Below are 12,432 nucleotides of genomic sequence, written 5' to 3'. Positions count from 1 at the left end.
ATGGCAAGAGCTAGAAGAATTCTGACATTTAATCTTTTGGACGTCAGCAACCTTCTCTGTTAACGTGATGACAGCGTGCACTGGGATAGCCAACTGTGGCTTGTGGGCCAGTCCAGCTCGCTGCCTCTTTTGTATGACCTGAGAGCTAAGAATTGGTTTTGTGTTTTTTAATGGCTGGAGAAAAAAGAAGCAGATTAAATGACATGTGAGAATTACATGAAATTCAAATTTCATTGTCTATACAGTTTTATTGGAACTCGGCCATGCCATTTGTTACCTGTGGTCTACGGCTGCTGTTTGACTATGACTACAGGATTGAGTAGTGGCCACAGGGACCCTGTGGCTGCAAAACCAAAAGTCTTTACTTCCTGGCCATTTACAGAAGTAGTTTGCCAATCCCTGGGCTAGATGACTGCTGATGTTCACTTCAGCTCCGACCTCCCTAATTCTGTGATTAAAGAATCAAGAACCACGTGATATTCTTTCAAGAAAACACAGATGAAACACGTGAGGTCATAACAGTTCTGTGTTGTCGTAACAAAAGGGTGACAGCCTACCTACGATCTCGGAGAAAGAAAGATGACGCCGCAGAATGTGTAATGTTCCCTGAAGACCCCGATAGGAGTTGCTGCCCTGCGGGAGGGGTGGGAGGGGAGGTCTGGCCAGGGATGAACCCGGCAGCCAGTCTAACCTACGTGGCTAGCGCGTTCTGTGCTGCACTCCTGACATTTTCATTTCCCGCCTTGGACCACTGTTTTTATGTTGAGCTGTGCAGAAATCGAGAAACCTGAAGACGGCTCTCACTTGCTCCAAGGAGTACGGGCGGAACGAATCCGTCAGGCCGTCTCCGCTGTTTCCTGGTCGGCGCTGAGTCTCCACCGACAGCTTTCAGCTCTGCTCTGTGTCTCCCTATAAGGTAAAATTTATATGCTGTCCAAGTCAAGGTCGTTAATACTTCATGAAATTGGAGACTAGACAGGGGAAATACTCATTTCAGTTACATTAGATAGCAAAAGCATTAAGCCTACTGCTCTGAACGGCTGCGATTTGATTCGCCGACGCCCCGTCACACCGCCCGCCCAGGTCTGATGGCTTCGCCAGACGCTGATTACATTTTGGGCATTTTCATCACCACTTTCACTCTCATATCCTCCTTTAGAAATCATAGATGGAGCAGAATATAATTTTCTTAAGTATTTAATTTCCACAAGAGATCACGAGGAATCGTTTTTATCAGGTTATAAGAACTTTGGGGTGCATAAGGAAAATAGTGTCTCTATTAGGTGTTGCGACAAATCGGGTGACATTCTAGCCTGCAGGACCTGAACACAGATGGAGGCTCTCGAAGAGATGCTTGACACCGCGCCCACAGCCCTTCTGGGTGGACTGGGAGCCCCTAGTGCACTCTCTGCATGAGCATAGCACCGATGATAACATGTGAGTGAACAGAGTTTCAGAGTTTTCAACGCCGAGACTGAGCTACTGTTAACTACATGTCAATGCTCCCGACTCCTGACGATGCTCCATGAAAAACCGGAGCCGCTGCCTCTTATTTTACAAGTTTGGGAAACTGCAAGGTAAAGCAATCGTCAGCAACACTTAGAGTTCACTAGTGCTGGGCACCGTTCTAACAACTCTATGCATTAGCTTAATTTAATTTCCACTGTGAATTTTGGGAGCATAAACCACTGATATCCTTGTTTTGCAGACAAGGAAACAGAGACACAAAGAGGTAAACATTCATCCATATTCACATAGCTGTTAAGTGGTGAAGCTTTTATTTAAACACAGGCATCGTCACTACAAACGCCCTGCCCTTGGCTGCATCCACGCTGCCCTTCCACAAGGCAGCCTTGTAAAGCCAATCACCACTTCCTGCCAGTCCACTGACAGCTATTTCCTTGTCTGACCAAACACCTCCCATGATGCAAACCAGAGGTGTAACCAACAGCAAGTCCAAATAACTGCAAATCCATGGTTTAAATGGCAATGGACCTGTTTGAACATCATTCCAAGTCCCATTGTACCACTGGCTCTAAAACTTATCTTAAAAATATCAGCGTGGTCAGTGTGTCGAGTGAAGGGAATATAAAGCCACTTTGATCTACTGCCGGGAGCAGGCTCCTGGCAACTGAAGTACCCCAAACAGGCACTTTGGAGACAGTGAACATTTGAAGAACTTAACCAAGAATCTGCACTCCCACAGCTCCATAAGCACTTCGAATATCATTCTCTAAACGTATGTCAGTAGCCTGAGAGGCCAGGTGCACTGGCGCACACCTGTAGTCCCAACTACCCAGGAGGGAGGCTGAGCTGGGGGAGTTGCTTGATCCCAGGAGTTCTAGTTCAAGGTCAGCCTGGGAAATATAGCCAGACCCCATCTCTCTTTTAAAAAAAAAAAAAAAAAGAGGGATAGGAAGCACTAACAATGCTTTCTCACTGATAAAAAGGCAGTGTGCTGTATGCTCTCCATCGACTTCTAGAAGTGCAAGGCTGCCGATAATTACTGGAAGACGGTGACAGTCACCGATGGCCCAAATTGGCTTTGGTATGCTCACAACACGTGTAAAATGGGCACCGAGCACTCCACAGCACATACAGGGCACAAAAATATTTAATGTACTATGAATTTAAATTAAAGCCAATATGCAAATTACATGTGAGATGCTACTTAATTTTCTTTGCTTTCATGGGATTTAGAAGCTGCGGGTGATCTGGAGGAACAGAGTTCCCTCTTCTCAGTGAATACATCTCCTGTGCAGAGCAGACACATTCGAAAGTGTTCCATGATCTCCACGAATGCTTCTGTTGTAACAATGTTTTTTCCCCATGACAGCCGCCCCACACCTCCTTGAATACTCAAAGTTATTAATATGAGGCATGGGATTGTACCAAAAAACCACCATTAACTCAGATTTTTACACCGAGGGCCCACCTGGCCTCTTGTTGATGCCTCTCAGAGCACTTCGCTGGAAGAGAAAACTATTGGGTCATTAGCGTAGACTCTTTAAAAGACGCTTTGAAAAACTGTAAAGAATTGAAACACAGGCCTTACCCTTTCCCTGGCTGCAGTCTCTGGACATTAGCAGCGACACATAGGCAAAGGGTAAAGATCATGTGACCAGGGCTTGGGAGTTCATCAGGCAGGATTGAATGAATGTGGCTTTGGAGAGGTCCTGCCCTATTTATACAGCAGGGCTGACTCCGTTGCCAACGACGTTTCTAGAGCATTCTGGGTTCCAACTCAGGATGTGTTAAACATATCTCCAGTTGGCAGTGCTGGGAAGACGGCCTCTTTGGGCCTGACCAGCCTCACCTCCACTTCCTCCACGCTAGTCCCCCGGTGACTGGCAGTGGTCAGGGACAGTGGAGATGGTCTCGCTGGGGTGCTCCCGGGTGGGTGGGTAGAGCACGGAGCCAGCCTGGGGATGGTGGAGCGGGCTGTGCCCCAGGAAGGACGTGGCCTCAGGAGAGCAGAGCAAGGCTGCAGGGCGTGCGCAGTGCACCTGGGCAGGGCGTAACGCGTGAGCGCTGTGGGCTCCTGACGTCCCCCGGCCACTGTTTATCAGGTGCTGCCTGGCTGCACGGGTCCCAGAACCCGGCAAGGAAAACCGACACCAGGAGCAGCTGGCCCAGAGTCTTACTAAACATTATTCCCGCCGATGTCCTCGGGCAGTGCCGCCTCGCCAAACAGGTCTCCTGCTCTGAGCGCATTTGCCAAGTACCTTTAAGTTCCGGCATACTGAAGGTTAAATCCAGCCCTGGAGTTTCATCTACATCACGCCAGATATTAAACAAGTCCCCTCCAGGCCACTTCCTCAACCCCCTGCCGTCCCGGCCCTGATCCCAGGCCATGCTCTTTGAGGATCTTATCAAGTTCATCGCCCCCACCTGCCCCCACCGCCCTTCTAGAGCCAGATCTTCCGTACAATACACCTGGAGACAGGAGTCCTCCAATGACCCCATCATGTTCCAGCTTTCCACAGAGGTGTGAGCCATTCCACAGTAATGGCACGTCCCTGAATAATGATATTTATTCTGGATTATACATATGACTGCTTTTGAAATAGAGGCGGAAACATTTAATAACTTAAAGTCTTATTATGAGAAAATTACCAGCCAAGGATTCTGTGTTGTACCACTACACCTCATGCACATGATGATAATAAAAGCGACGAACAGTCATTTATAAATGAGCAGCAGCAAGTGGAAAACACAGCAACTCTGTAGCAGTGGGGACAAAGTACCTTTCATAACATCTGGAGAATTCCAACTCTTTGCCCGTAGGCCCTCATATTATGAGCAAATATTTGCAAAATTTCTAAGCCTCGTGTGAAAGTGCAAATTCTTAACAGAACACTCATCGAGAGTCTTCAAAAAACTCTAGCAACAGCTTAACTTTAGTTTATGAATAACCAACTTTAGTAAACCTTGCTACAGTCAGAGGACACCATTAAGCTGTATTTGGTTTTATATCAAAATCAAAATTGTATGTAACTATATGACAGTTGCCCAGAAGAATAAAATAAATCTATGCATTTTGCTTTCCAAATCAGTCTGTGGCCACCATGAGCCAGGGACTGGCTCCAGAGAGTCAGGAGCCGGGCGGCGGCACCGCGTTCCCTGCCAGCGCCGAGCTGGCATTCTGGCGCGTGGCGGCTGCTCAGTCCCTGCCGGTTCTCCTACACTGCATGCATAAACCTGGGCAGGGAGGGAGATTCCTGACAGCCCCCAGGGCTCCCACTTCTCTCCCTCAGTCCCCAGTATTTTGCAATGTTCAACACGTTTAGGATCCTTTTCGGGAAACAAACAAATCACGATGGCTTTTTGCTGCCAACAAGCTGGTGGCCGACAGTGGCTGTTCCCACTTATGGGGCTCGGCTCCTCAGAACCAACAGTCCCAGCGAGTCAGGCCCTTTGCAAATGCTTTCAGCGTATTTTCCCTTCCAATCTCCCTCTGCCCACAATTTTTTTAAGGCAGAGCCTGGAAGTGAAATAGTTAAGTCACAGATTAGGCAAAAACCTCCAAAGTTTACTTTCCCATTATTAAAAAAGAAAGCAAGATTCCCCCGGGCTCCGGGCCAGTGAGCCCACTTTCAGAAATCCAAACGTCAGTGTATATAACCTTCTGGGGAATAGCACTAAGCAGATTAAGCTGCCACAGCTACCGTGACTGATTTAAAATATTTACGGCTCTGTTATCACATCAACACAATTTCAGTAAATGCCTTGAAGAAAAAATTCCTTTCAATGGACCTGCTAAGGCAAAAGCTTAACTTGAATGGCAAAGCAATGAACTTTTTATTTCATTAAGAAGATGCTAAAGAAGATATTTTGAATCTCCTGGTGATGGATTTTTTAAGGAGATTAGTCCTAGAGTACGCCTAGGCTCCGGCAGCCAGTACCCCAGGGGACCTGTGTCTTTCTTTGGGGGGCCTCAGGTCGTCATTTCCATGGGCCTCTCTTGAACTTCCAGGTCAATTTCTGCAAACGCGGCGGAATGATGCTCCGGGGAAATGCTGCCTTGATACCTGTGCCTTTTTTAAAAAATATTTTTCCTTTACAATAAAAAAATAGTTATAGTAATAACCACATTGTGATAATAATTTATTTTAAAACATAATTTTATTGTTATTATTATAAGAAACAAGAGCAGCAATTATTGTTTGCTGACTACTGACCATCACGTGTGCGATATGTTCCGTCATCATCTCACACGATCCCTGCAAAGCAGTGTCGTGGACGCCTGCCCCCCTCACAGATGAGCACGTTGAGGAAGGCACCCGCCAACGTCCTGTGACCGGGCTGGTCTCCCATATGGGTCTCTGACTCTACAGCCTTGCTCTGCACCACGAAGCATTCTGATCCCTGGTCCCGGGTCCCCCCTCCCGCTGCGGCAAAGGCCGTGAGAGGGAACCCAGACGCCGGGGAACAGGGAGCATGGAGTCCTCCAGCTGTTCCTGGGAATAAGGCCTCACTGTCAACAGTCTACTCCGGATACGGGGCAGGCCAGCACAGACACAGGGATTGCGCCAGCATGGGGACACACGGCTGCTCTGGAACGTCCCTGTGGGTGGCCGGCTGTGCCTCCTGCATGGGGCTGGGGGACAGGTCAGCACGCCATCCCCAGGGCTGCTTCTGCCCAGAGCGAGTTTGACCACAGCAGACAATGGCCAGCGTGCGTTTCATTCCGGCGGCTCCCTCAGGTGGGGCTAAGGACATCTTGTGACAATAAAGCCTCCAGCTTGATTCTGCTGGGCTCAGAAGGCCCCTCAGAAGCTGGACTCTCGGAGCCCTGGCAGCCACGCTGGAGAGGACGCCCTGTGTGGACGTCTGTCGGGAAAAGCTGCCTAGAAACTGGGATGGCGGCGGTCTCTGGAAGAGAGACTTAGGGTGGGGGAAGTGGCTATAAAGGGGCTGAGGGAAATTTCTGGAATGATGGAAATGCTCTGTGTCTTGACTGGGGATACCCAGTATATACACTTGTCAAACTCCTCGCACTGGCTTTATAATGTGCATTTTATTATGTACAAATTATACCTCAATTTAAAAAGTTAAAAATCAAGTCATAGAACTTTATGACTCCAGTGACTTCAGTGGGATTATGACGGGAGATAACACTAAGCTTGCACACCCATCTGCTTTATAATTTATGAAGCACAAAGCCGCCGCCATGCAGAGTCCCGGCTGGAGAAATGCGTCGCAAGGGAGAAACGATACTGGCTTGACAAAGCGCCCAGAACATCCCTGATCCTCCCTCGCCCCGCTGGCGTGGTGAGTTATTGCCGTGCCCGTGCGGTCTCAGGCGGGAGGCTGAGAAGTGCTCCTGCCATCCACCAGCCCAACGCCGGCTGCACAAGCATATTGATCCGCCTGCTGAGTTTCCAAAAGGTGATTGTCCTGGACTTGGACAATGACATTCCTCATAAATATTCCCTATCCTGTGCAAACTTGGGCAGATTATTTGCCCTCGCCATGCCTCATCTGTGAAATGAAATGTTGCTATGAGGATGCTGGGGACCGAATGTCTGTGTCTCCCTGAATTCATATGTCAAAGCCCACATCCCCAAGGTGATGTTATCAGGAGTGGCACCTTTGACAGGTTGAGGGTGGCACCCTCACGAATGGGACTGGTGTCCTTACAAGGGGATGAAGAGACCCCAGGTAGGACACGAGGAGAAGACGGCAGTGTGCACCAGGCAGGGGCCCTCTGCAGACGCAGGGGATCGGCGGGCACCCTGACCCCGGACTGCCCAGACTCCAGGACCGTGGGAAACACATTTCTGCTGTTGAAGCCCCTCAGCCTATGGTATCATGTTGTCTTGTTACAGCAGCCGGAGTGAGCTAAGGCAGAGGGTTAAATGAGGGGATAGACAACAAAGTGCCGCAACAGTGACCGCACCTACAGCGGTCAACGCCTGGCTGCTACCGTTAGGACGAGGGTATCACTGGTGTGGAGACGGATTATAAATGCTTAAGAAGAGAGCTTCCCTCTCAGATTTTTAGTTATCTAATAATGTATATAGCAGGAGTCTCCCGGTGCCAAAGGCAAACCAGTGGTAGAAAACGTCTGTCAAGGCAGATGCACTCAGAATGGCAAGTCACTCTGATTGGTTTCTTTGGAAAGATTTAACATCTTCTCTTTTTCAACTGTCCCCTCCCCAAGACACCCGGCCTCTGAGAGTCAGGATAGAAAAACATGCATTTGCGATTCCCGAATGTTCCCGGAGGTCCCCTCCTTGGATAGTCAATCTCCCACTGAAGTGCCTCCTGCCCTTCGGGAAGAGTTGGAGGGCTCTGCCAAGCCTGGCACACATGGCTGCCAGGTGAGAGCTCAACACCTTAGGTTTCCACTGACAGCCCCACACTCCTCAAAGCTCCCAAAGAATCTTTTTAATTTAGCAGGACCTCAGGAAACTGGAGTTTAATTTATAGTTAAGTCAAAGAAAAAGAAAAAACCAATCTCGTAGCAGCAGCAACAGCAATTAGAAACCTTCACCTTTCTCGGTTCCAAGTGCCTTACCTTCGTACAGCCAGTCGCTGAGGCCGTTGTAGATCACACCCTCCTTCCCCGTAGAGACCACGCGGATGGCCTGCTTCCCGACATGTGCGCAGTAGTAGATGTTGTTTTCAAAGATAAATATCTAATTTGGAAACAGGAAAAAAACATAGTATTAACCAAGGGAAGAAAACATAGTATTAACCAAGGGAAGTGGTTATAAATAGAGTGTCCTCAAAAAATCTGAAATCATCATCATGGTTTTCATTTTCCTGTTGTATTTATTTGATAAAACAAAAGTAGTCTCAGGATCATTTGGAGTTTACCCACCTCCAACATCATCCACATTTAAAGATTAACCAGAGATTGGAACTCCACGTACTTGGCCCAATGCTATCATTTACCATGAGTGGACTATTTGTGGTCTGATACTTTCGGGTATTTTAATGTCAAACTGGATTGAGTATTTTAGCAATGGTATTTTCCTAACAATTGATGTGCTAGGATACAACGAATCTGAGTTTTATTCAATATCCATTAAGAATTATGTTGTGGGCACCTACTCTCTGTGCCCACCGTGTGGGAACACAGGGGTGACCACAGCGAGGGCCACGGTGAGCCTTTGTCACACCTACAGTCTGGTAAGGAGCACAAAGTTCAAATGGACATGGTTCTGACAGGGAAGCATGAGGAGTTCTGGGAACATGTAATAGGGCTGCCTAATTTAGGCCAAAGGGCAGGCAAGACCTCCCTCGGAAAGCAACTGAAAAGAAAATTTTATTATTGTGGTAAAATATGCATAACCTGAAATTTGCCATTTTAGCCATTTTAAGTGTGCAGTTCGGTGGCATGCAGTCATCACCACCAGTCATCTCTGGAACCTTCTCATCTTCCCAAACTGAAACTCCGTGCCCCCTCATTAAATACCACATCCCCGACCCCGCCCAGCCCCTGGCACCCACCCTCCACTTTCTGTCTCTATGGACTTGACTCCTCTGGGGACCTCCTGGGAGTGGAAACGCGCAAGGGCCGAGAGAGAAGGCTCGAGAGGCTGGCGCCAGCTTCTGGAGGGTCTGCGAGCCACGCCGCGGGGTCCCGGTGGCGACAGAAAGCCCCTGGCATTTGCGTAGAGGGCAGCGTGATGAGACGCGGGTCTCCGGGAGCTGGTGCAGCGGCTCTGCGGCGACGCTAAGGCAGCAGGACTCTGAGCGGGAGGCGCCTGCTGCACGTCTGAGGGCTACGGAGCTGGAGGGAGACCCGCGGTGGGATGATAGAAGAACCCGCGACCATGTGAGTGAGCTGAGGGCTGGGGTGAAGCGTGTGGCAAGGCAGAACAGCTCTCAAGTGTCCCCCTGGGTAACCGGGTGATGGCCCCCCACCTGCTGGGGCACACTGGTTCTGACCTCGGGCGAATCCCCTGCTCTCCGGGGCGGAGGACGGTCTGTGGCCGCGGTTCTCCGATTGAGATGCAGATCAGATGCACTGGGGAGCCTTCAGACATCCTAAGGCCCCGTCCACCAGCCCGACCCAAAGGTCATAATCTGTGCTGTGGGGCCCAGGAATCAGCATTTCTCAGAAACACCCCAGGTGATTCTGATACGCAGCCAACATTAGGAACCAGCAGCCCAGGGGCTCTCCAACGTCTCCTGAGACTCTTAAACCATAAATCAGCCTACGTCGCATTTGTGTTCTCTGGGTCACTGGTCAATTCTGCACCGTGTTTTCTGTCTCTAAATTCTCTGCCTATGCCCCTATCGGTACTTCAGGACATGATGCTGGTCATACGTTGCAAATACCAGCGTCTACAGCACCTGGGCTGCACATGCGGAACAAGAACAAGACTCAAACCAGTTGCCTTTTTTTTTAAGAAAATGTGGAAAAAATATTGTAGTGCTATTTAAGAAACTATTTAGAGAAGGTATGTTGTACAATAATAGGAATGGCGTAAATATTGAATGTCTTTTATTAAAAGTACAAAAAAGGCAGTTTTCCCAGACCATTCTCACAGAGGATGGCTCTCAAAGCACTGTCAAGTATCAGCTTTCTGCCGAGGCCTCCTGGCTCCTACGGCATTCTCTACAACCAGAAATGAGTTGGAAAACTTCCAGAAACAAGTATACACTCTAATTTAATCTCAGCAGCTGTTCTTATGAGTTTGCCTAAGGGTAAGATGTATTGCTAAGTTTTAGCTTTTTTTTAATGTGTTCTAAGCCTACAATGGATTTTTAAATCAAATCAGACCATAGCCAATTAATATTTTATGTAAGTAAAATTTGCCATGATAGATATTAAATCCTTTTTCACCGTGGCTTTATTTTTAATGGAAGGAAAATGAAAGAACAAGCTATAAAGAAGGGTATGTTTTGCTTTGAAGAGGTTCCATATTCTACTTTTGACATTCGGGTTAAGATACCTGAGTCAACGGTGATGGAAGGTGTCTAGTTTTGTCTGTGGCTTTGCAAAGCTAAACCCTGGGAGGCTACGGAATACCGGGTGCTGGGCCTGGGTGAGACCAGATATTAGGGTGAGTGGCTGACTTTTCCCTTTCGTCCTCTTTGTGCAAAGACCCAGGCTCACTCAGGTTCCTGCGAGGGCTTGCTGCCGTCCAGGTGAGGCCACTGAGGTCTGGATCAGCCCACGCACGGCCATCCCCAACGCCTCACCCCACACTCCTCACAACCGTGGCTGCTGCACAATTTATGTGGCCCCGACTGAACCCAGAGGAACAGGCTCCCTCTGTTGCTTTCCCGCCTCATCTCACAGGCCGCGGTCCACAGCGGTATCTGCCGAAACATCCCTTTTCTCACGCCATTCTGCTTGTGAAAACCTGAAATGCCACTCTGTCCACTTCAGAATAAAGCTTAAACCTCCATTTGGAATGCAAACCCTCCACGATCAAGGCCCGGTGTCGCCAGCTCTCACACCCTGCAGAAGCCACTGAGGCCCCGCGGGGCAGGGATGGGAGGGGCTGCGGGTCCCGGCCCTAGGAGCTCATGTTCACAAGTGAGATCCAAGTCTACACGGCTCGGTGTGCGCCAGGCCACAGGACAGCGTCTACACCACCTGCTGGGAGCTCAGAGGATGCGCTGCGTGACCTGGGCCTGCTGCTGGGCTTTTACCTGCCTCAGTTTCTTCACCTGTCAATAGAGATGAAAATAGGGCCTAAGATTAAGGCAGGTGTGAAGAGCAAGTGAGTCGACAAATTCAAAGCACAGAGAAAGTGCCGCACGAAGTCACGCTCAGTGACACTTCTGCTGCCGCCGCCGTCACTGCCACACCACAGAAAGCCGTCCTGTCTACGGGGTTAGGAGAGGCTCACGGGGAGGTGTCTTCAGAGCTAGAGCACAAAGGATTAATGCTTTTAGTTTTGATTAGACCCAGTTTATTGGTTCTTTCTTTTATTTTTTGTGTTTTTGTCACAACTAAGAATCCATTGCCAAATCCAAGGAACGAGCATTTACTCTACGGTTTTGTCTATTTTTGTAGTTTTATCTTATGTTTATTAGGCCTTTGATCCACTTTGGCTAAAGTTTTGTTGGCCAGGCACTTCTTAAATGCTTTGCAAATCACTTAATCTTTAAAATGACCCTAAGGGGTAGGCACTGTCATTCTTGCCTTGCAGATGAAGAAACTGGAGCATAGAGAGGTTAATACTTCACCCAACGGCTGACTGGTCAGCGAGGGCTGTGACCTGGACCAGGCAGCCTGGGGAAGTTGGTGCCTGGCCTGTGGTCGCCAGCTGACAGAAGGAAGAGCCGGGACTGGAAATTAGCAGTGGGGAAGGGAACCTCTCACACTGCTGGTGGGAATGTAAATTAGCAGAGTCATTATGGAAAACAGTACGGTGTTTCCTCAAAAAATTTAAAATAGACCTGCCCTATGATCCACCAACCTCACTATTGGGCATATATCCAAAGGAAATAAAATCAGCGTGCGGAAGAGACATCTGCACTTCCGTGTTTATTGCAGCACTATTCACAATAGCCAGACGTGGAATTAGCCCAAGCATCCACTGGTGGATGAATGTGGTGTAGACACACAAGGGAATACTATTCAGCCGTAAAAAAGAATGAAATCCTGTCATTTGCAGCAACACGGATGAACCTAGAGGACATGTTAAGTCAAATAAGCCAGGCACAGAAACACAAATACCGCATGATCTCACTCACATGTGGGATCTAAAAACTCGCTCTTAGACGTAGAGAGTAAAATTGTGGTTACCAGGGGCTGGGGGTTGGGGGAGTGATGGGGAGAGATAAATTCTAGAGTTTCATTGCATGGTGGGGTGATTTGACTCAACAACAATATGTGGTATATTTCAAAATAGCTAGAAGAGAGGGTTTGATCATTAAAAATTATATACATGTATCAAAACATCACATGGTACCCCATACATATGTACAATTATGTCTCAAAAAATAAAATAAAATTTT

At 48.4% G+C, this 12,432-nt stretch overlaps 1 protein-coding gene across 2 annotated transcripts in view; it reads right to left on the bottom strand.

The window, feature by feature from the left end:
* Nucleotides 1-12,432, bottom strand: part of DPP6 (dipeptidyl-peptidase 6) — a 528,921-nt gene that overhangs the window by 168,384 nt on the left and 348,105 nt on the right. For both annotated transcript variants that reach the window (XM_012654157.1, XM_012654154.1), the window contains one exon: nucleotides 8,024-8,144. In XM_012654157.1, coding sequence (XP_012509611.1) covers nucleotides 8,024-8,144 — 121 coding nt within the window. The remainder of the gene's footprint in view (nucleotides 1-8,023; nucleotides 8,145-12,432) is intronic.

The sequence above is a fragment of the Propithecus coquereli genome, unplaced genomic scaffold (assembly GCF_000956105.1).
Source record: "Propithecus coquereli isolate 6110/MARCELLA unplaced genomic scaffold, Pcoq_1.0 Scaffold439, whole genome shotgun sequence".
NCBI lineage: Eukaryota > Metazoa > Chordata > Mammalia > Primates > Indriidae > Propithecus > Propithecus coquereli.
The sequence above is the reverse complement of the archived record's forward strand: the minus strand, read 5'-3'. Positions and strand labels throughout refer to the sequence as shown.